The sequence below is a fragment of the Myotis lucifugus genome, unplaced genomic scaffold (assembly GCF_000147115.1).
Source record: "Myotis lucifugus unplaced genomic scaffold, Myoluc2.0 scaffold_124, whole genome shotgun sequence".
NCBI classification, from domain to species: domain Eukaryota; kingdom Metazoa; phylum Chordata; class Mammalia; order Chiroptera; family Vespertilionidae; genus Myotis; species Myotis lucifugus.
Window position 1 is genome coordinate 2,395,875 of NW_005871172.1, and position 20,261 is coordinate 2,416,135.

The 20,261-nt window shown below is 47.4% G+C and overlaps 1 protein-coding gene across 8 annotated transcripts in view; it reads left to right on the forward strand.

Annotated features, from left to right (window-relative positions):
* PLEKHA7 (pleckstrin homology domain containing A7) overlaps positions 1-20,261 on the forward strand; it is a 134,125-nt gene that overhangs the window by 59,105 nt on the left and 54,759 nt on the right. For all 8 annotated transcript variants that reach the window (XR_002830497.1, XM_023758124.1, XM_023758125.1 and 5 more), the window contains exons 3-8: positions 119-230; positions 992-1,096; positions 3,674-3,746; positions 5,115-5,215; positions 9,922-10,097; positions 19,732-20,187. Coding sequence is in view for 7 of the 8 variants with exons in the window: in XM_023758124.1 (XP_023613892.1) it covers positions 119-230; positions 992-1,096; positions 3,674-3,746; positions 5,115-5,215; positions 9,922-10,097; positions 19,732-20,187 (1,023 nt within the window). In the remaining variant the exon portion in view is untranslated. The remainder of the gene's footprint in view (positions 1-118; positions 231-991; positions 1,097-3,673; positions 3,747-5,114; positions 5,216-9,921; positions 10,098-19,731; positions 20,188-20,261) is intronic.

The window sequence follows — 20,261 nt, forward strand, 5'->3', positions numbered from 1 at the left end:
AGGTCGGTCCTGGGTTGCCTAAGGCCCATCAACCAGTTCTAAGCAGGAATGAATGTCAGATTCCACTTCCTACCGCAGTCTGGCACTTAATCACTGGACTCTCCTATCTCCCCCACAGGCCAAATCCACATATGTCGAAGCAAGAGAGAAACCAAAGACCGTCCAGCATGGTCAGCGAAACGTCCACCACTGGGACCACGTCCACCGTGGAGGCCAAACCCGGCCCCAAGGTGAGCTCCTGGCTGCTCATGCCTTCTGTCCCTTCTTTTATAGTTGCCAAGCCCCTTTGTAATCAGAAGCCCATTTGACCTTGACCCTAGTTTTGTGAAGGACACACATGAGAAGTATTCTCCCGCACTAATAGATGGGGAAATCGAGGCCAGTTGGGGGTGTGTCCCTTGTCCAGGAAAACAGGTGATTGCTGACAGAACCAGGACGGGCATCCTGTCCCTTGGATGCATCTTCACTTTCCAGGCGTATCTTGTGTTAGAGACGGCCTGGAGCACTTTGTGACAGATGGCCCCGAGGAAGGGTGCCCTTGAATAAGGCCCAGAGGTTTCTTGTGCTCGAGCTGTGGGCGCAGGGAAAGGAGCCAGCCTTGCAGGGGAGAAGTGCTGAGACCGCCCCCAGCTAGCAGGGATACATACCTGGTGATTGGCAAAGTCTGTGACCAAAAAGTAGCTTTGTTCCAGAAAGCTGTAGGACATATTGGGGCCAACAGCTGCTGGTGGAAGTTGATTGAAATACCCCTTTAAATTTTTTCCTCTGTGACCCAGATGGGAAGCTTGCCAGGTCTGGGGCTCGCCTATTAATTAGAAGGCGGTGGCCATGTGCACGCCTGGTCCATGTCTCCTCACTGTTCTTCTGATCAAAGGGCGCTGGCGCGGAGAGTGAGGCCGAGGGAGCCTGCAGCTCTCCCATCGCACATGTGCGTTTTTGGTGCCTCCCTAAATCCTCGCAGCTGCTAGAGTTCAGGTCTGCTTTTCCCTAGATCATCAAGTCCAGCAATAAAGTCCACAGTTTTGGGAAGAGGGACCAAGCCATTCGGAGGAACCCCAATGTTCCGGTGGTGGTGAGGGGCTGGCTGCACAAGCAGGTGAGGAGGCTGCGGAGGGAGGGTGGGGAGGATAGGATTGCTCTTGCTGATTTCTTTCCTTTCCCTGGCCCCTGGGAGCTGGGGACAGGCTCATAATAAGTGTTCTATTTCTAAGTTGATCTGAAGCAGGTAGTTTTCGCCCACTGACGGCAATGAGCAATTTGCTGTTTGTTTTTATGAGTAGACTCGCCACTCAATGGCTACAGCTTCCCTCCCCAAACCCACTTGCCCACTTTGGCCCTTGATGCTCTTTGCTGTGCTGGGACCCAGGCGCTGGTGTGGGTGGGCCAACACGAATCCAACCTTCCCACCAGCACTTGCCTTCCTGATGTTAGAGTCTTTGTTATCATCGGGCCGAAAAATTCCCTGTTTTTCCTCTTTCCCAGTCTAGCCCCCTAGCACCTCAAGTTCCAAATCAGCGAACCTCAGCTCATTGTTTCCTCGCCCTCCCCCCGCCCCCCCGCCCCCCATCTGCTTTTCTGGATCTCAGGTTAGAAACCTCAGCACCGCCACCAGCTCCGCCTTCTCCCACATCCATCCCGTCATGAAGCCCTCCCAGTCTGCTCCATCTCCCCAAGGCCATCCTTCATCTCTGTCCTCCCCATCACTTGCTCTGCCTCTGGTCCTCTGGCCATGGAGAGTCTGTGAGCACCCAGGGCCAGAGACCATGTCCCTCTTGTCTCCTTCCTTCTCTTCTTGCTATCCATCCACTCACTCATCCTGCCATATTCTAAATGCTCTCACAGCAGATAAAAGAAGATGGATAACATGTGGTCCCTGCCCTTGAGGAACTGAAGGTCTGCAGGAGGGAGCGGGGAGGGAGAGACACAAATAGACACATGTCTCACATGTCATACCCTCACTCAGCACATTCTGTCATATATCATGTTACCTGAAAAAACAGAAATCCAACTCCAAAAGCAATGATGTAAATTTTTACTAAAGGATTTATGGGAAGACAGGAGGGCATTACATTGCACACCACACAGAAGAAATCCATAAAAGTCCCCAAGAAATCTGTCTCCCCAGTTCTGATCCCCATGGCAACTCCCACAGCTCTCCAGCCTCTTATGTCACCACTCCTTTGGCACCACCTCTCTCTTAAGGATACCCCTCCCCTCACAGCTCTGTTCTCACTCTTCTTTCATATTTCCACTCATCTCTTTTCTACCCTGAGTAATTTAACCCTCTGACTTTTTCCATTTGCATCTCTGTGCCCATTAAATAAAAGAATGCTCCTTTGAAATGTGGAGGGAGAAGGAAGGAATTATAAATAATTCTCCCCAAGCTCCACCCCTAGCCCCTTGGGTGTGCTGTGACTGTAACAGAGGTGTGTGTAGCGTGTTGTGGACACAGCAGAGAGAATGTAGCTGTGCTTGGGGGAATCCTGAAAGGCTTCCCAGAGGAAGTGATGTTTGAACCAGGTGTGAAAGGGTGGAGAGGAGTTTTCCAAACAAAGCAACCATCATATGCTTAGAAATTATCTGGTCAATGCAAAAAATAAAACCAAGAAATGTATGAACTCAGCAAATTAAATTTGTTTTTAGCACTTTAGTAAGTAGAGAATGAACAGACTTCATGTTGTTAGGTTTAGAAACTGTCCAGTTTAAAAAATATGTATATTTTTATTGATTTCAGAGAGGAAGGGATGGGAGAGAGAGAGAGAAACATCACTGATGAGAGAGAAAATCATCCATTGGCTGCCTCCTGTATGCCCCACACTGGGGATTGAACCTGCAACCCAGGCATGTGCCCTGACTGGGAATCGAACCATGAACTCTTGGTTCATAGGTTGACACTCAACTAGTGGGCCACGCCAGCTGGGCTTTTTAAAAAAAATTTAAACCTGTCAAAAACTCTTGCAGAAGGAACACAATTTTAACAGCTAAAAAGGCTCTGGAATTTTCCTAGGTTTGGGAATAAACTGGTCCTAAAACACTACTTTCCTACTGTGATTATGTCTTCTTAAAAATTTTCACATTCACCTAAAAATATTTCATAAATATAATGATTTACATTTTAGAAGAGTAAAGACAGATTCTTATTAATGAAACAATTTGATAGTAAGAAAATCCAAGTTGCTTTACATTGAATGGAAGGAAAGTACAGTCTCTTACGGTAGAAACAAAATCAGTCTCTCTGGTGGAGAACTGAACTTAATCAAATGAGAACTTGCTTCATTGATTAATTAGCTAACTTAACCTCTTGGTTTCATAATGTGTAAATCAGTTTTCTAATCAGCTTAAGTGAAAGCATTTTACGCCATAGCATTTAATTAAACAAAACTTTTTCTTAAAAGCTGATTTCTTTCTTAAATGAAGAACTGTATTTTTGAATCCATATGTTTCTTTCTAAAAGAAGGATGCTTATAATATAGGAATCTGTTTCCAGGGAAGAAAAAAAAAACTTCCTAGGGCTCAACCATCATTGAATCTAAAATTTAATTTCCTAGTGAAAGAATGTCTGTAAAATAAAAATGTATTAATTTCTTGAAAGAGTGAATATGGGCAAGTCAAGATTGGGGAGGGGGAACAGTGTGCTCAGACACCGTCCTGATTCTTTTTCTTTGCTTTGCAGGACAGTTCTGGGATGAGGCTGTGGAAAAGGAGGTGGTTTGTGCTTGCTGATTATTGCTTGTTTTACTATAAAGGTGAGCTGAGGCTCGAGCCACCATGGGCTCTGTGCTGGAGGGGGTGGTGAGGTGATATATATATCAGATTCAGTGACTGGGCTAATTAGTAACCTATTGATCTGCTGAGGTGTTCACTTTTACATATATGGATGGTTGGTGACATCATTTTTTGCAAGTCCCAGCTCTGGAAGTTCCATTTATTGCGTTAAAATAAATAGGATCTAGTGTGCTACTACTTAGGGTCTCAGGATCTGCAGTTGTGTCAGCTTCTGCCCCACTCAGGACACAAACACACCTTTGACGTAATCTGGAGAGGCGGGAAGTATAGGTAGACATTGTATTTTGTAACCTGTTATCTGGATTTATCCACTGGGATATTGGATGGACAACTGGTGGATTGAGTTGGCCGTATGAAGATTTATGGAGCCCCAGTACATAGAGGTAGGCTGTGCAGCAGTGAGCAGGAAGGTATGCCTCAAAGTGTGGAGGAAGAGATAGCCTATTTTTAAGACAAGATTGGGAGTGATAGGTGCTTTAGAAGGTATCCAAAGTGCTTGGGCAGTTTAGGGGGAGTAAGGAGTTAATTGCATGTGGGAGCATTTGGGGAGGCTTCTGAGAAGAGAGAGGACCTGAGTTGGGCTTTGAAGGATAGGTACTGCTTTGCTTGTGTGGGGGGGTAGGGAGAAGGCGGGGAATGGACATTACTGGCAGAGGAAATAACTCTAGTAAAAGTTCTAGAAGCAGAAGAAAGTGGAGTGACAGACCTGTGAGGCCAGAGTGAGTCTCAAATGGAGGCTGTACCAGGAGATGAGGCTCAGGAGGTGGGTAAGGGCTGTGACACCAGGTAGAGGAAGTTGGCTTCATTCTGTGTCCAATGGGCAGTATGTGTCCAAAGTGCCTTTCAGTAGGAGAGAGATAGGAACACTGTCGTCAGGAAGTGGCCTGTGGTGTGAAGATGATTAGGAGGAGGAGGAGGAGGATGGAGGTAGGAGGTAGGATGCTTCACACCCACCTGTGAGGTTTGCTCCATCCAGAACGCCCTTCCTCATCCTTGAAGACACTTTACATATTACCTTCTGAAGTCTCGACATCCTCACACTGGTGCCACCCCTGCCTCTGTTCCCGCAGCACTTGGCATATGTTGTATTTCAGGAGTTAGCAGTTGAGTGTGTTTACATGTGTGTTTCAGCCCCGAGGGAGAGGGCCCAGTCTGATTCACCTGTAGTTCTAGCATTAGAACAGAGGTCCCAGGGGAACAGCTGCACGGACTGTCGGTGAATGCCGTCATCCTGGGGAGAGATAAGGAGCCCTGAGCTAGGGCAGTGGGTGGACCAGCCCAAGGGAGGTGCCGCAGAAGGCTATTCTGATGTGTTTTTCCATCCAAAGACAGCCGAGAAGAAGTGGTCCTTGGGAGCATTCCTCTGCCCAGCTACGTCACATCGCCGGTGGGCCCTGAGGACCGCATAAGTCGCAAGTATTCCTTCAAGGTACGGCCCCCTCTCCTCTAGGCTCCAACGCCCTCCTAGGAAGCTGTGTTCCCACATAAGGCTTTATTAAAAGCAGTTCTTTTTCTGGGGAACGGGAAGAAGTTAAGCTAGAGAGTTGCACTCATGTTAGCAGTTACAAATTCTTTACACACGAGTAATATCACATGACAAGTGCTTTCATTGGTATCGGAGCTGCTGAGTCCCCCAGCCTTGCTCAAATATGTAGACCCCTCTCTTCCTCTCTCTGTTAGTCCTGTGATTGCAGATTGGACACAGCCCTTCTCTTGCTTTCTTATCACTGTGAACAGCCAGTCTAACCAGCATTCAGCCATTTAGTGTGAAGGATGGTCCCTCGTGATGGATTTATATCAGTTATATTATGAACATTTACAGTGAGGGTTAGGGGGCCTGCCTGTTGAAGAGATTTTCAGGTTTGGCCATTTTGTTTATATTGTCAAAAAGCAAGTAGAATCAAATTTGGTTTACTTTCTGGATCATTGGCGTTTCCTAGGGAAATCCGTTTAGCCGTAAAACCCCTTTTCTATTTCCTTCATCACCATAACTGATGGCCATCCTTTGACAGCCTCTGGCATCTTCACAGCCAGATGGGGAGACTCCAGGAAGGTGTGGTTAGGCCCAAACTTGGGGAACCTTGAGGCCCTCTCTTTCAGTGGCCTCCACAATTCCGCCACTGCTGATATTTCTTGGATTCCTGGGGATGGTGAGGGTGGATGGGTTGAAGGTCAACATTATTGGCAGTTGGAGTGGAAGTCTCACTGAAGCAAGTGGCTGCTGGTGCCAGTAGCCACGGGGAACACCTCTCACGCTGCTCAGGATACGAGGCAGTGACATGCATTCAAGCTGGGGTCTGGGCTCCTGCTTACACTACTTATATAGCTTGGCTATTTCCATGTTGGGGGTACAGGAAGAGTACTAGGCAGTAGCTACTAAAGAGGAGGTTGAACAAAAGTCAAGCCCTCACCGGTTTGGCTCAGTGGATAGAGCGTCGGCCTGCGGACTGATGGGTCCCAGGTTCGATTCCAGTGAAGGCATGTACCTTGGTTGCGGCACATTCCCAGTTGGGGGTGTGCGGGAGGCAGCTGATCGATGTTTCTCTCTCATCGATGTTTCTAACTCTCTATCCCTCCCCCTTTCTCTCTGTAAAAAAAAAAAAAAAAAAAAAAAAAAAAAAAGTCAAGTTTTCCAGCCACAGATAGTTAAAGGACCATGGAAAGCACACGAAAAGACACCTTCTGTTCTCTGGGAGGGTTAAAGGGAAGTGTTGGTATGCAGTGTCCAAAGGCGTCATTGGCAAGTGATCGTCTGCATCGGCATTTTGATCTGGAGTCCTCTGTGGTGGTTGGAAAGTCAGGTCTCATTTTCCTCCACCTCCTTCCCGAGCTTTGTCCATCGACAGGTGTGAGCTGTCTGTCTCTCCCCTGACTGTCACTCTCCTCATGACTCCAGAATTGTGATGGTTTGATTCTTGGATGCTCTCCCACTTCATGTTGCATTATGTGGTATTGCCTTATGTCTGCACGACCTTTGATGATTTGAGAAGTGCTCTTATCCATGTTAGCTCATGGAGTGCTTGTGGGGAGCTGGTGAGGTCAGTATTATTAGCTTCATTTTATAGGTCAGGGACATGAGGATTGGAGCACGGAAGACACTTGCCCAAAATCACAGGGCTGGGAGATGATGGAGACAGACCTTGAACCTGAACTATATCCTCTTTCAATTGAAGGAAGACAATTTCTTCCTCTTCCTCTTATTTTGGTTACCTCCTCCTGCAGGCACATGGTCAGGGGTGCGAGGTGATTAGACTTAATGTTCATTGTTATCATTTTAGCATACTCTTCTCTTTAATCGTTCAAAAGTCTCTCCTGCTTATTGTGGGCTCTGAAACCAGTTTGTTCAATGGGTTTCAGGCTGGTCTTTTGCTTAGAACACCTTCCTTTCTAGGGTCAAGTGTTGCTTTTGGGCAAGCAGTCTGGGTAATGATGTTGTATGTGATTTTTGGGGGGATAGCATTTGGAATAGTCTCAAAGTAACTGATCATATCTATTTATATTCCATCTTAACACTTTCTGGGGAGTTGTGAAAATAGATTCTAGGAAAACATCTTTTATGTGTCATAGATTCTTTTCTTTAAAATTTTTTTCTTAGACTCTACTAAGAAAAATCTTTTTGTCTGGGAGACAGAAGACATGCATGTGCTGGGGGAGGGGCTCTTAGGGGAGACCCTTAGGGTCTGAGAGCAGAGAAAAGCTACTGCCGGCAGATCTGGTGGTATTCAGCTGATTCTCCAGAAAGGACTGCTTTCCTGAGTATGAAAGGGTACCCTTTCCCTTTGGGTTACAGCATCTCTTTCCCCTTTTAGGGGTCAGAGGGGGTGTCCCCTGGGCAAGGCAGGCTCCATGTTCTTGGGCATACTGAGGAATGGACAGTATTTGGTGTCAAGGGCCTTATGCCTGTTTCTAATGTCAGTTCTTCTCTATTTCCAGAGCTGGAATTCTCTGAGTGTTGCTAGGGCACCTTGCTTGAGATCATTCAGCCTTAGCTGTAGTGTTGGACAGGCACAGCCTGAAAGGTTTTATGGTCTTCTCCTGGTCTTTCCCCCACTACTGTGCCTGCAGCCTGTCAATCCCTACTCGTGACCTGGGATGCTGGGTGCTAGATGGACCCTGAATACAGCCAGATCTGCAGGGTGAGCCAAGCCAGGCTCTCTGAGACATCGCCTGCTCTGCTGGCTCAGCTGGGGCGCCTCCCCAAAGATCTGTTGGATGCACGGCCACCCTCGGCCTGTTGGTCACCTCTGAGCAAGCTTGGCCCTTCGGGTCCAGGATCCGCGAGCAGAAAACATCCCCACTCAGCCAAAGGTCCAAGGATCTTCAGTGGGAAAATGCTCTAACCCTCTCCTTTGAGCCATTCTCCCTCTCTCAAGACCAAGGGGAACTGACCTGAGTCTGCAGACCCCATAGTGTCAGTGGAGAAATCATATCTTCTCTTTTTTAACCTATAGCGTTTCCTTTGGTTAAGAAACTAGGCCTTAATAGGTCTCAGCTGCACCTGTGCCTTGGTCACCACTAGAAATCAGAAAGATGCTCACGTCACATTATAATTGATGTAAATATCTTGAGATATAATTTATGAGCATCCCCACTTTGAAATTACAGTAATTATTCCTACATTTGCTTTATGGTGTATTATTAAAGAAGCACCTGTATCACTACCTCACAATAGTTAAAAATATTTGATAACATAATATATTTCCTTTATTTTAATTGTATACTTAAAAACATGCTGAGAAGAGTTCACAGGATTCATCAAACTGTCAAAGATTTCATGTGCCTCCCCCCGGTCACCCCAAAATTAAGACCCCCCCTGAATTCTGGCTGAACGCCAGCCAAGAGATGAGGTGTTTCACCTATTTATATTCAACAATCTTGTGTTCTGTCCGTGGTTTCACTTGGCAGGATGTAGATCCTGGGGATACAACAGTGAGAAGGACAAAGTCCTCGCCTTAGAGCCACACTCAAGGGGCCAAAGAGCCGCATGTGGCTCGCAAGCCGCAGTTTGCCGAGCCGCAGTTTGCCCACCCCTGCTCTAGACTCTGCATAAACCTGGGGGTTATTAGGGAATAAGAAGAGAAAATGAAAGCTGCCCTTTTCCTCTCCCGCTTCAATTTTATTTTGCATCTTTTTCAAATCCATCTCTTCCTCTCCACTGTCGCGGTCACTGGTCTGTCTCAGCAGCCATCGCCCCTCCCCTAGGTAACCTACTCACTGCCTGTTGCATAGCGAGTGCTCCGTAGTGTTGGCTTTAGCCCCCAGTCCCCTCTGCAGTTTCCAGTCCATCCTCCGCACTGCTCCGAAGTTGCACATCTGTTCAGGTGGTGCTCCCACCATCAGCCCCTCAGTGGCTCCCCACTGCCTACAGCATAAAGCCCAGTGTTGGTTTACAAAGCCCCAGCTTATCTCTTCAGCCCCTTTTTTAGCCGCTCCCATCTTACACGTTCCCTCCAGCCACAGGCAATGGCCTGAAGGTCCAGGACATTTCTTGCCCCTTGTTTGGAAACTGTCCCAGGTGCTTCTCAGAGGCCATTCCTGGTGCCTCTTCACAGGCTCTTTGCAAGGCTTCCTAGCACATAGTAGGTACACAAGGATTTTCAGTCAGATGTTAGCTCTGTCCAACTTTGTAGTGCCTCTTGGGAGAGACGGAACAGCGGCTCTTTGATTGGCAACAGCACATTTCATGCCCAAGCTGCGAAGCGCAGTGAATAACTGCACCCAGCTGCCTGCTGTGGCGGCTGAGTTTTGACTCAATTCCAGTAATTGTGTGCTTCAGAAGAACCAAAACAGGGATTCCCGAGAGTCGGCTTCCAGGGAACGAGGGTTTATTTAAAGCCTTTCTCACGTAAGCCTTGGGTGTGTGTCTCTCCCTACGCGCATGAGTAAGATAAGTCAGACACAGGTGACACCTGCACGGCTTTCCCGTGGGGGAGTAGGCACAGTGGCCACTGGGCCTGACTGCACTGAGAGGGGGAATCCAGCTGTGGCGTTTTCCAGGTGTGGAGACAAGTGGGTGGGGCCTGGGCTTTCAGTCCGGAAGAGGGGAGAACGTGGTTCAGTGTCTCCTTGGTTTTGCTCCTGGAAGTGAAATGTGCGCTAACCTCTCTGTCCCGGGTTTCCCTCTCCTTCCTACAGGCTGTGCACTTGGGGATGCGAGCGCTCATCTATAACACCTCCACCGGGGGCTCCCAGGCCGAGCAGTCGGGCATGAGGACCTACTACTTCAGTGCCGACACCCTGGAGGACATGAACGCCTGGGTCAGGGCCATGAACCAGGCTGCGCAGGTGCTGTCTCGGTCGTCACTGAAGAGGTCAGTCCCAGCGGAGGGTCCCTGCCAGAGTGCTTCCTCCTTAGGATGGGGACCCAAATAAGAACTCCCGAGTGCCCCAAGACTCACCATGAATCCACTGGTATTAAGTATTGCCCTCTCTTTGAATTCTGGGAGAAGAATGCAACACGTGTTGCCTGTCACAGCTGGGAGGCCCCCTGGGAGTGGGCTAGCCCACTCACATTAAACAGAGGCCTGGGAGAGTGACATGACGGCCCGGAGTACACAGCCTTGGACCTTGGCCTGTTTCCTTTTTTCTTCTCCTCTGTGTGGTAGAAGGGACAATCTTGGGACACCAGTTGGGGAGGAGAGAGAGGGCAAAAGAGATCTTGCAAACTGTGCCACAGACTGCCCACCATGCTATCTTCCAGCTGCCCCTTCCCTCCAGTGGGCAAAGCGAGGGGACAATCAGGGATCTTGGAAATTCCTGAACCTGTTGGCTGTGGTTGGCTCCGGAGAGAGTTGGGTGGCCCTGGAAAACTCAGGGTGTGCCCTTAGGCAGTCCTCATGTGATACGGGCGCCCTTCTTAACCATCTGGACACCTTGCTCTGCTTAGAGGCCTCTTGGACAATGGTCTTCGTTTGGTGAGGCCTCAAAACAAAAGGGACCTCCAGCAGCCTAAAGGTGGGATTGTTCGGTGACTGCAAATGGATTTCACATGGTGTGTTTTAGCTTGTCAACCTTTTCCAGTTCACAGGTATGAGATTAGGGGTGTTAGTGGTGTTTCCTAGCTTCATGCTCTCTTCAGAGGTTCTCAACCTGTGGGTCGCGACCCCTTTGGCGGTCAAACGACCCTCACAGGGGTCGCCTAAGACCATCCTACATATCAGATATTTACATTACGATTCATAAGAGTAGCAACATTACAGTTATGAAGTAGCAACAAAAATAATTTTATGGTTGGGTCACAACATGAGGAACTGTATTTAAAGGGCCAGAAGGTTGAGAACCACTGCTTTAGGTGAACAGACCTTTGGTATAGATGGTGACCTCTTTCAAGAGGCCAGGTTGGGGTCAGGCCCTACCCTTGGAGCTTCTGCAACACCTCAGTCAAGCGTTTGTCATGCTGTTTTTTTATTTTTCCCTTCGACTTCTCAGTATCCTAGGCTACAGGCAGAGATCATCTTGGTGTCTTCTGCATGATGATACAAATGTCTGTTGAATGAGTGAGAGGCTGAGAGAATGAATGAATATGTTGAACAGGACAGGACCAAAGACTGTCCTGGAAGTTTCCACATGGATCCTGAATCAGTAACTCTCAACTACGGTCAAGTTTGACTGTACCTCTAGCATTGTCATTGAGCCTGAGCTATTCTACTGTGTCCAGGATTAGTCTGTGGGCACTCTATTCATAGAGCCATTGGCAATTCCTTTGTCATCCCAGGAGAAGGGATGACACATTTTGGGCTTGACACATCTTCCAGTGCACTTGCTGGTCCCCAATACTCACTGTGTCCTACTTTTTTGTATATATATATATTTCTGTTTGTTAAATATATATATTTAACTATACAGTAAATGAAGATCTCTTATTTTAAAAAATGCAAAAAGGTAAAGACAAAGACATTCTTAATCACCTTCCCAAGGTCATCTCTGTTACCAGGTTAACGGGTATCCTATTAAACTATTTTTTATTCTTTTATAGACATATGCACACTATAGATATATATAGGTTCCTTTTGTGCTTTTTTAAAATATATTTTTATTGGTTTCAGAGAGGAAGGAAAAGAGAGAGAGAGAGAGAGCGAGAGAGAGAGAGAGAGGAATATCAATGATGAGAGAGAATCATTGATCAGCTGTCTCCCGCACACCCCACACTGGGGATTGAGCCCGCAACCTGAGCATGTGCCATGACCAGAAATCGAACCCTAATCTCCTGGCTCATAGACCACGCTCAACCACTGAGCCATGCCAGCCAGGCTCTTTTGTGCTTTTTTAAAGTATGAATGATCACATCTTAATCATTTTATATCAGTGTATATTGATCGACTTTATGTTTTGACTGTTGTATGATATTTCATAGTACCATACTGTATTTAAGCACGTGTTAAACTTGGGATAGTTTTTCTCTCATCTTTTACTGTAATAAATAGTCTTTTAATGGAAAACTTTCTACAAGCCTCTGCTTGTGTGAGTCTTTCAGATTCTTGGGTCAAAATACAGTGTATTTTAATTTTTAATCAGTATCACTAAAATGCCACTTAAAGAAAGCTGTATGTTTCACTAATGAGTGCTCATTGCCCTGAATCTTTGCCAATATTTGATATTACCAATTTTTAAAATTTTTGCTGAGCTGCTGCATAGGTAAATAGTATTTGATTATTTAATGTGTGTTTCCATGATTTGAGGTATCTTTTCTATTTATTGGCCACTTGCATTTCCTCTTCAGTGAATTGCCGGTGCCTGTGCTCTGCCCATTTTTCTACTGCATTTGCTTTTGTCGTAGTGCTTCCTTTCCTACCTGCTCGAAACCTGCCTCGCTGAGAATGCGGCTTACCTCCCTGCAGGGGTTGGGGGTAGGCTCTCCAGTCTTGTGGTTAATGGGATCTGTTTCCCCCTCTTTTAGAAATTGGGATGCTGTCTGCTAGTCTCCAATATCCCAGCATTTGCCTGTTCTCTTTGATTCCCCAGAGGTCACCTGAGAGGTTTATTGAGCCCATCTCCGCCTTCCCTTAGGGCCCTGGGATGCTGATGGCTGGGCCTGGAGCTCAGCCCCTGGAGGCTGGGCCTCTCCCATCTTCCTCCCCATCTTGGGCTCTCCATCTTTCTTAACCAAGGTGGTTCTCCTTTTCATGGTGTAGATCCTTTTTCTTAATGAAAACAAGGAACTAAATCTAGAAGTTGAAGAATCCAGCTTAATTTAAGTTGTGTCATCTTCCCCAAGCAGAGATACCTATGTCTCATATTTTTTTAAGCCCACCCCTCCTTTATTTTAATTCTTCAAAAAATAGAAAGTTTGTTTTGTTTTGCTTTAAATGAACAAGCATTAGCTCTTTCTAGATTTTACCCTTTTTGCCATCATTCACATGGCCCATTCCACTGTGGATCTGTGCTTGATTTTGTCCCCACCTTCATTTCTCTTGCATGTCCTTTTAGAACATGAACTCTGAGAGCACTCTGTGTTGTTACGCTGGTTTCTTTAGACCAGCAGTGGAGACTGGGTGCATTCTTGTGTCCTAGCTTTGGTCAATTCATCGTGGCTGACTGGGGCACTGGGTCAGAGATAACTGGAGAATGAAATTGGGCTTAACAAGAAAAGGCGCTGTGATTGGTAAATGTCTGCCTTGAGCCATTCAGGATTAATTTGCTAGCTGAGATTTGGATATACAAGGTAGGACAAAAGTAGGCCTACAGTTGTGAGTATGTGAAACACAGAGTTTACTCTTGTATTATTATTTATTAATTGTATTATTGGTAATTATAAACCTACTTTTGCCCCAACCTGTATTTTACTTTTCCTTACCTGAAAATTTATAATTAACGACCAGATTTTGGTTTGGGCGGGCTCCATTTGTTTTCTCTCAGGCTGCTTTTCCTTTTAGGGTCTCAGGCCCTGAATTTTGTATTGTGCCTAGGTTTCCTCTGAACTTTTAGGATTTGTTCATATTATGCTCTTAATAAACTCTTAAAATCCCATAATCATGTTTTTCTTTTAAAAAACGAACAGTTTGCCTGGCTGGCATGGCTCAGTGGTTGAGCATCGACCTATGGACCAGGAGGTCACGGTTCGATTCCCTGTCAGGGCACATGCCTGGCTTGCGGGCTCGATCCCCAGTTGGGGCATGCAGGAGGCAGCTGATCAGTGATTCTCTCTCATCACTGATGTTTCTAGCTCTCTCCCTCTCCTTTCCTCTCTGAAATCAGTAAAAATAATATATTTTTTAAGGAAATCAAACAGTTTGTTCTACCTTCTGAGTCAGAATAAAGGCAGCAAATCATTTCCTCTTAATTTTATGAGAGATGAAATTGTCAGCGAAGCAAATCCAGACTTTAGTAAATGTTCTGTTTTGGTTTTTTTCCCCAGAATAAGATGTTCAGACATTTGGTTAGTTAGAATTATTTGTCAGGCTGAACTAAACCTTCCCTTTCCTCCAATTTCGTGATCTGCATGGGAAACTTGCGTCACTGTTAAGGGGGCGGCCCAGTAGTAGTGCTTTGTTCTCTCTTTTCCTTGACTCTCACCCAAATGCTTCCATGCTTAGTCATATGGGCAGATGCTTTCTGTATGAATGTGGTGTAGTAGGACTCCTGATTGCAAGGTTACAGAAGATGCAGACAGATTAACCGTGAGGGGGGAATGTATTGGTTCATGTCACTGGAAAGTTCAGAATAGATCTAGCTTTAGAAACAGCTGGGTTTAAGGCTCAGACAGTATCCTTATAAGTCAATCTCTGGGCTGGGCCCACTTCTGAATTCATTCTTGAACTCCATATGGTGGTCCCTGGCAGATCTAGGTGGCAGAATAGCTGCAGTAGCCCGACTTAATGTCATCCAGGTTCAGTCTAGCAGGAAAGAGCAGAGTTCGTGTCCAGAAGCTCTGAGATCCATTATGATTAAACAGGCTTAGATCACATTTACACACTAAACCATGCACCATGGCCAGGGAACACACATGCTGATTGGCACAGGCCTGGGATACATGCTCCACTGCTGAGAACCAGACCATGGGCCAAAGAGTGAGGCAGGGGTGGATGCCCAAGTATCATTCGGGCTGTGGGCAAAGGAAGGTAAAATGACGTGCGCCATGAGATAAAGGAGGCCCAAACAGCCAATGTCCAGGGCAGCTGGTTCACCCCTTATTTCCTACTATATTGACCTCTTTTACCTTAAGTATCTCCTCGCAGAGTGTAGTCTCTGAGGTCAGGTAAGCCTAGTTCAAATCCCAGCTCCACTACTTTCTAGCTGTGTCACTTGTACAATTTAGGTATGCTGTTTAAACCTCAGCTTTTCTTAGTTCTAGAATTGTTGCAAGTATTAAATAAATGAATGGATAAAGTGCCTACTGAGCATGATGCCTAAGACGTAGTAGATACCCCTTTCACATATGCTGGCTTCCATAGGGTTTGGTTTAACAACATCATTGGCTCTCTCTTCTTTACACCCTTCCAGTTTCATCGTTAATCCTCTGGATCACATGGATGATGAACTTCCTGTGAGCAAATTACACTCCCTTCCTCACCAGGATGTGCCCATCCCCTAGTAGTGTGAACTGTAGTTCAACAACCCAGGGTCCTGCAGCACTGTCCCTCAGCCTGCTCTTTATACCCTGCCCCCCAGCCTTTTCCTGCAACATTCCCAGGAGCCAAGCTGAGCACCCTCACTGCACCTCTTCCCTTTGTCCTCTTCTTTCCTACACAGTCTTCAGGGTCTCTTGATAGATATTCATTCAAGTATTCTTGAGACCTCCCTTCCTCACCCCCCCAAAGCTGTAAGGAGCATGCACCAAGCATTGCTGCCAGCTACCTCCTGTTCATAATTTTTCCCCTGTTCCCATGTTCTTCCACTTGTCAGACTTTGGACTCTAGTTTTAGATTCCCTGCACCTCCTTGAAATCTGGCTTCCCAACTTTCCCTGATGGACTGCTTTTTCTCTCCTATCATAGGATGCCTGCCCTCTCTAACAAGCTAAAGCACTAAGCAGGGAGGTCAGCTTGCCCTCACAACTCACATCTGACAAGTGACTCAGATAGGAGGGACTATCAGAAGGCAACTTATCTCTTTTCTCAGTTTCCAAACTTTTGTGGCCTCCAGTATAACTATAGTCCTGTCTTGGGACTGAAGGAACTTACAGTCTAGCTACCGTTGTAGTAAAATCCAACTTCCTTAACGGGGCTTTTGAGCAATGCCTGGGTCTGGTCCCTACAGACACTTTTGGCTCATATCTTGCCACTCCCCATTCTCTATGCCCCAACCACACTGAAGTTCTTGAGTTGGGTGCATTTGTTCATGCATTCATCCATTAAGTCTTTTATTTTATGAATATTTATTGAGAGCATATTTTGGGTCACAGTGTTAAAGATGCTGGGAAATACAACAGTGTTCAAGAGAGAGGCAAAGTCCCATGCATTCTTGGAGGTCAGGGAGACAGACCATAAACAGGCAGACAAATCAACAAGATGTTTTTTATCATGATCTGTGCACGAAGATGCAGTAAAATAGGATGATGGGGTTGGCTGAGGGTTTTGCACTTACCGAGTGCGCAGTCAGTGATGGCCGTTGCTGCCATCATCCCCATCCCAGTAGAGATAATTTATTGTAAGTCATCCAGTACTCACGTGACTGCCCTCAGCCTCTCTGGACTTGACAGTACTAACCTTGCAGGTATTAGAGATGGGCTATATCAAGTTTGTGGCACACAGTAGGACCCAGCATATAGTAAAAATAACCAAGCATTGCCCACAGATACTGAATGAGCCAGAACTGTGCCTGCCATGTAGGCCGATGGGAGGTGAGTGGGTGTGGCCTGTGCCAGGACTGCAGACTAGCTCAGGTTGAGCTGGGGCCGTTGAGCACCACTTGCTCAGGTAGAAGGAAGAGGGAAGGACTCTCCAGGCAGGAATGAGCAGAGTGAGGAGACCTGGCTGGCATAGAATACCTTTCCTTTCTTCTTCGTCTGGTTTGTCAGTCCTTGAATCTTCACAGGAGACTTTGCCAAGAACCATTCTGCCGAGGCAAGAGGCCCCTCAGCTGGGCAGGCTTGTGGTTCATTTATTCTTCGGCCTTTCTCTTCTCTAGGGGAGGGCAGCCTGGGGATTGCGGAGTGTGTGCTCAGAGCTGCCGGGCCCTCTATTGTTCATCTAGAGCAGAGCATGAAAGGTGGCCAGATACCTTTCCCCCTCCCAGGGGGACTGACCTATTTAACTCTGGGGAAAAGCAGAAACCGACTCCTGTCTTCCTTTCTCTCCAGCCATTTTCTCCCTCAAATGCTAGGAGCGAATTCAAGCGAGCGAACCTGTCTTAGGGCTCCCTAGAGACTCCGAGCCCCTTTCTCTTCACCCTTTTGTGCAAGTCTGTGGACTGTGTCCAGGGGTCCTGGCTTTGGAGCTCACTGTCCTCCTGAGGCTGAGGGTCAGTGCTCCGGACTCGCCGTCTGTCAACACAGGCTGAGCTGGGCTCCCAGGACAGGGCTTCTGCCACTGACCTGGCTCAGACCAGACTCTCCAAGAATATCAGTGGCCTGGCCCTGGTTCTCGCTGCTCGTCTGGTTGTTTAGGTGAATGAAGTGAATGGGCAGGGATCCTTCAGTGGGATTACAACAGAGGGGCTGTATCCAACAATAGGACCAAGGTCCAACCAAGTCGCTACATGTTGTCATTCCTCTGCCCACCCGCGTCTTCGAATGAGTTGTAATGTGTGTGTTTAGCATTAAGATAGAGGGGAATGCTATTCCTTATTTCCTGGTGAGATAAGAGTTTGGGATCAGAATAAAATGATAACCAGTGCACAATTGCTTAGTATGAGGTTACCTTCCAAGTTCTTGTGAAGAAAAGGGACGAGAGAGAAGTATCCTGGTCTGAGATGTGTTCTCTTCCCACTTGCAGTGGAAATAAGAATCTGCTCAAAGCAGACAGAGAGCAGTGCTGTGATCTCCTGAAAATGAGGGCACGTAACCCCTGCAAATAAAAGGCTTAACCCCTAATGCAGTTAGGGATTGCATTTGGTTGCTAGTCATAGAACCACCCGATTCAGGATGGTGCACTCAAATTGGGCGTTAGTTTTCTCACAGAACAGGAATCCAGGCCGGTACACCAGCTCCATGATGCCATCAGGGGCCCGGCTCTTGCTTTCTACCCAGGTTTCAGCAGGTGGCTGCCATTCACATTGTTGTCACCTTGCTCTCCAGCACAGCGGCTACATTCCAGGCAGGAGGAAGGGAAGGGTAGCTAAGCCAGCTAAGGTGCTTCTTTTAAAGACTTTAAGATGTCTGCGTACGTCTTATTGGCTGGATCTGTGTTAGTTACATGATCACCCTCAGTTCCAAGGGAGGTTGGGAAGTGTATTTTTTTTGCTGGGCACATTGCTGCTTTGAAAAATAAATGGGGTAAGGCAGGAGGGGAGAATAGATGTTGGGAGGCAACCCATTTGCATGTGAAGGCACACTGTGTGCCAGACATGTGCCGTGCTTATTCTGTGCATTGTCCCCTTTAATCCTCGCAACAACCCAGGAAGGCAGGGGCTGATGTCACCATTTTGCATAGGAGGAACCTGAAACCAGAAAGGTCAGGGACTTGCCCAGGGGCACCCATCCTATACTGGGGTGAAGCCAGCACTTGAGTCCAGGCCTGACTAGCTCGAAATCCTATGCCCTCTGGGTTTGTTGTGCTCGGGAAGTGGTATATATGGGTCCAAATGGTCACGAAATGTCAGAAGTTTCCCATGTTTTGAACAATATCTGACTCCAGGTGCTTACAGTGGTCGCAGTGGCCTGCACAGGAAAGGCTGTGTCATCTTAGCTACACATCTGTGCCCTACATGGCCAGCGTCTGAGTGACACAATATTGACAGCCAAGGGTGCTTCATTTTTCCCATCACTGTGCTCCATTGAGCATGGCAAATCTACTTTGTGACAGGTCTCCTGATTTGAGAAGTCATGTGTTAAATTGTTGGGAATATAAGGAGACAGGGAGAAAGCCAAAAAACATGTTTGCCTTCAAGCCTATAACTTAGTAAATTCAATTCTTAGTACACACTAAGAAGCAGACCCTGTGTTAGGGGGTGTATTTTTACTTTTTATTACATTTTAATTCTGTTTTAGCTCCCAGACTGGATTGGTTTTGCCCTGAGTCTGTGCTGAGTATTGGTAGCTGAGGTTATGTGGTCGTAGCAAGGCCACCTGGGTCTGGCCGCCAAGATGTAAATGCAGCAGCCATTTACATGTACGTTTTCATGTTGAAATGGAGAGATCTCTGGCATGGCTGTTGGAAGAGTGATGGGTCTCAAGGCCAGGACTTTTCACCATGGGGCACAAGTAGACTGGCTGCCCCATCCAAGGGTCTCTGGTAATTTTCCTGGTCCTTCTGGGATGGAGTGTGTTCCCTTCCCTGCCTCCCCAATCTAAATTCTGCACAGCTTGTGGAGCCGCTGCTGTGTCCCTGGTACCAGATAGTGGGAATGTTCCTTATGCTGCCATTGCTCTTGGGGCTGTGCTGGCGGCCAGTGGGCTCAGGAGCCTTTCTATCCAAGTTGGACCACCTCAGGCAGATGGCAATATGGAAAGGTGTGAGATTATCACTGTATCATTTACTCATTCAGAGCGCCTGTTCTGTCACAGTCTCTGCACACAAGTTCTGGGCATATGATGCTTGGCAAGATGGGCCTGTTGCCTGATGGAACTCGGTCTACTTGGGCCAGTTGGTCCAATGTGACCATGGAGTCTGTTAAGGTTCTGTACATGTGGCTGGAGTGGCTTCCAGGAGGTGGTAACATGTTAGTCAGATCTCAAAGGAGTAGAAGTTTAAGTGGGTGGAGTGAGGGACTGGGCATACAGGTGGTCCAGGCAGAGGGAACAGCCCGTGCAAAGGTCTGGAGGTAGTTTGAGTGCCAAGGGTGTGCTTTGGGGAGATTGGCTGCCGGCGGTGCTGTCTGGATCGGGCTGAATGTACTGCTGTCGTTGCAGGGACCTGGAGAAGCTGGAGCGGCAGGCAGTCCCCCAGGTCAACCACGCGGAGTCCTGTCGTGAGTGTGGCCGCGTGGGACCCGGACATGCGAGGGATTGTCCTCATCGCCGCCATGAGGACTCCTATGGCTATGAGAGGCGGGAGCAAGAGGAAGAACGGTACCGTTCGCACGCATCTGAGGGCAGGAGGGACAGGAGCAAGACCAGGTCCCCGTACTCGCCAGCTGAGGAGGATGCCTTGTTCGTGGACTTACCCAGTGGCCTGAGAGGCCAGCAGGCACAGCCCCAGAGGGCAGAGAAGAATGGCATCGCATACGGCCCAGGAGAGCAGAATGGGACGGGCGGATACCCGCGGGCCTTTCCTCCCAGGGCCAACCATGAAAAGCACAGCCAGAGGAAGAGCAGCCTGGCCCAGGTGGAGCACTGGGCAAAGTCCCAGAAGGGGGATGGCAGGAGGTCAGTAATAGATCTGAATCGCTGCTACCTATGAGCAAAATAACGCAATAACAGTCGCTGTCATTTACCCAGCA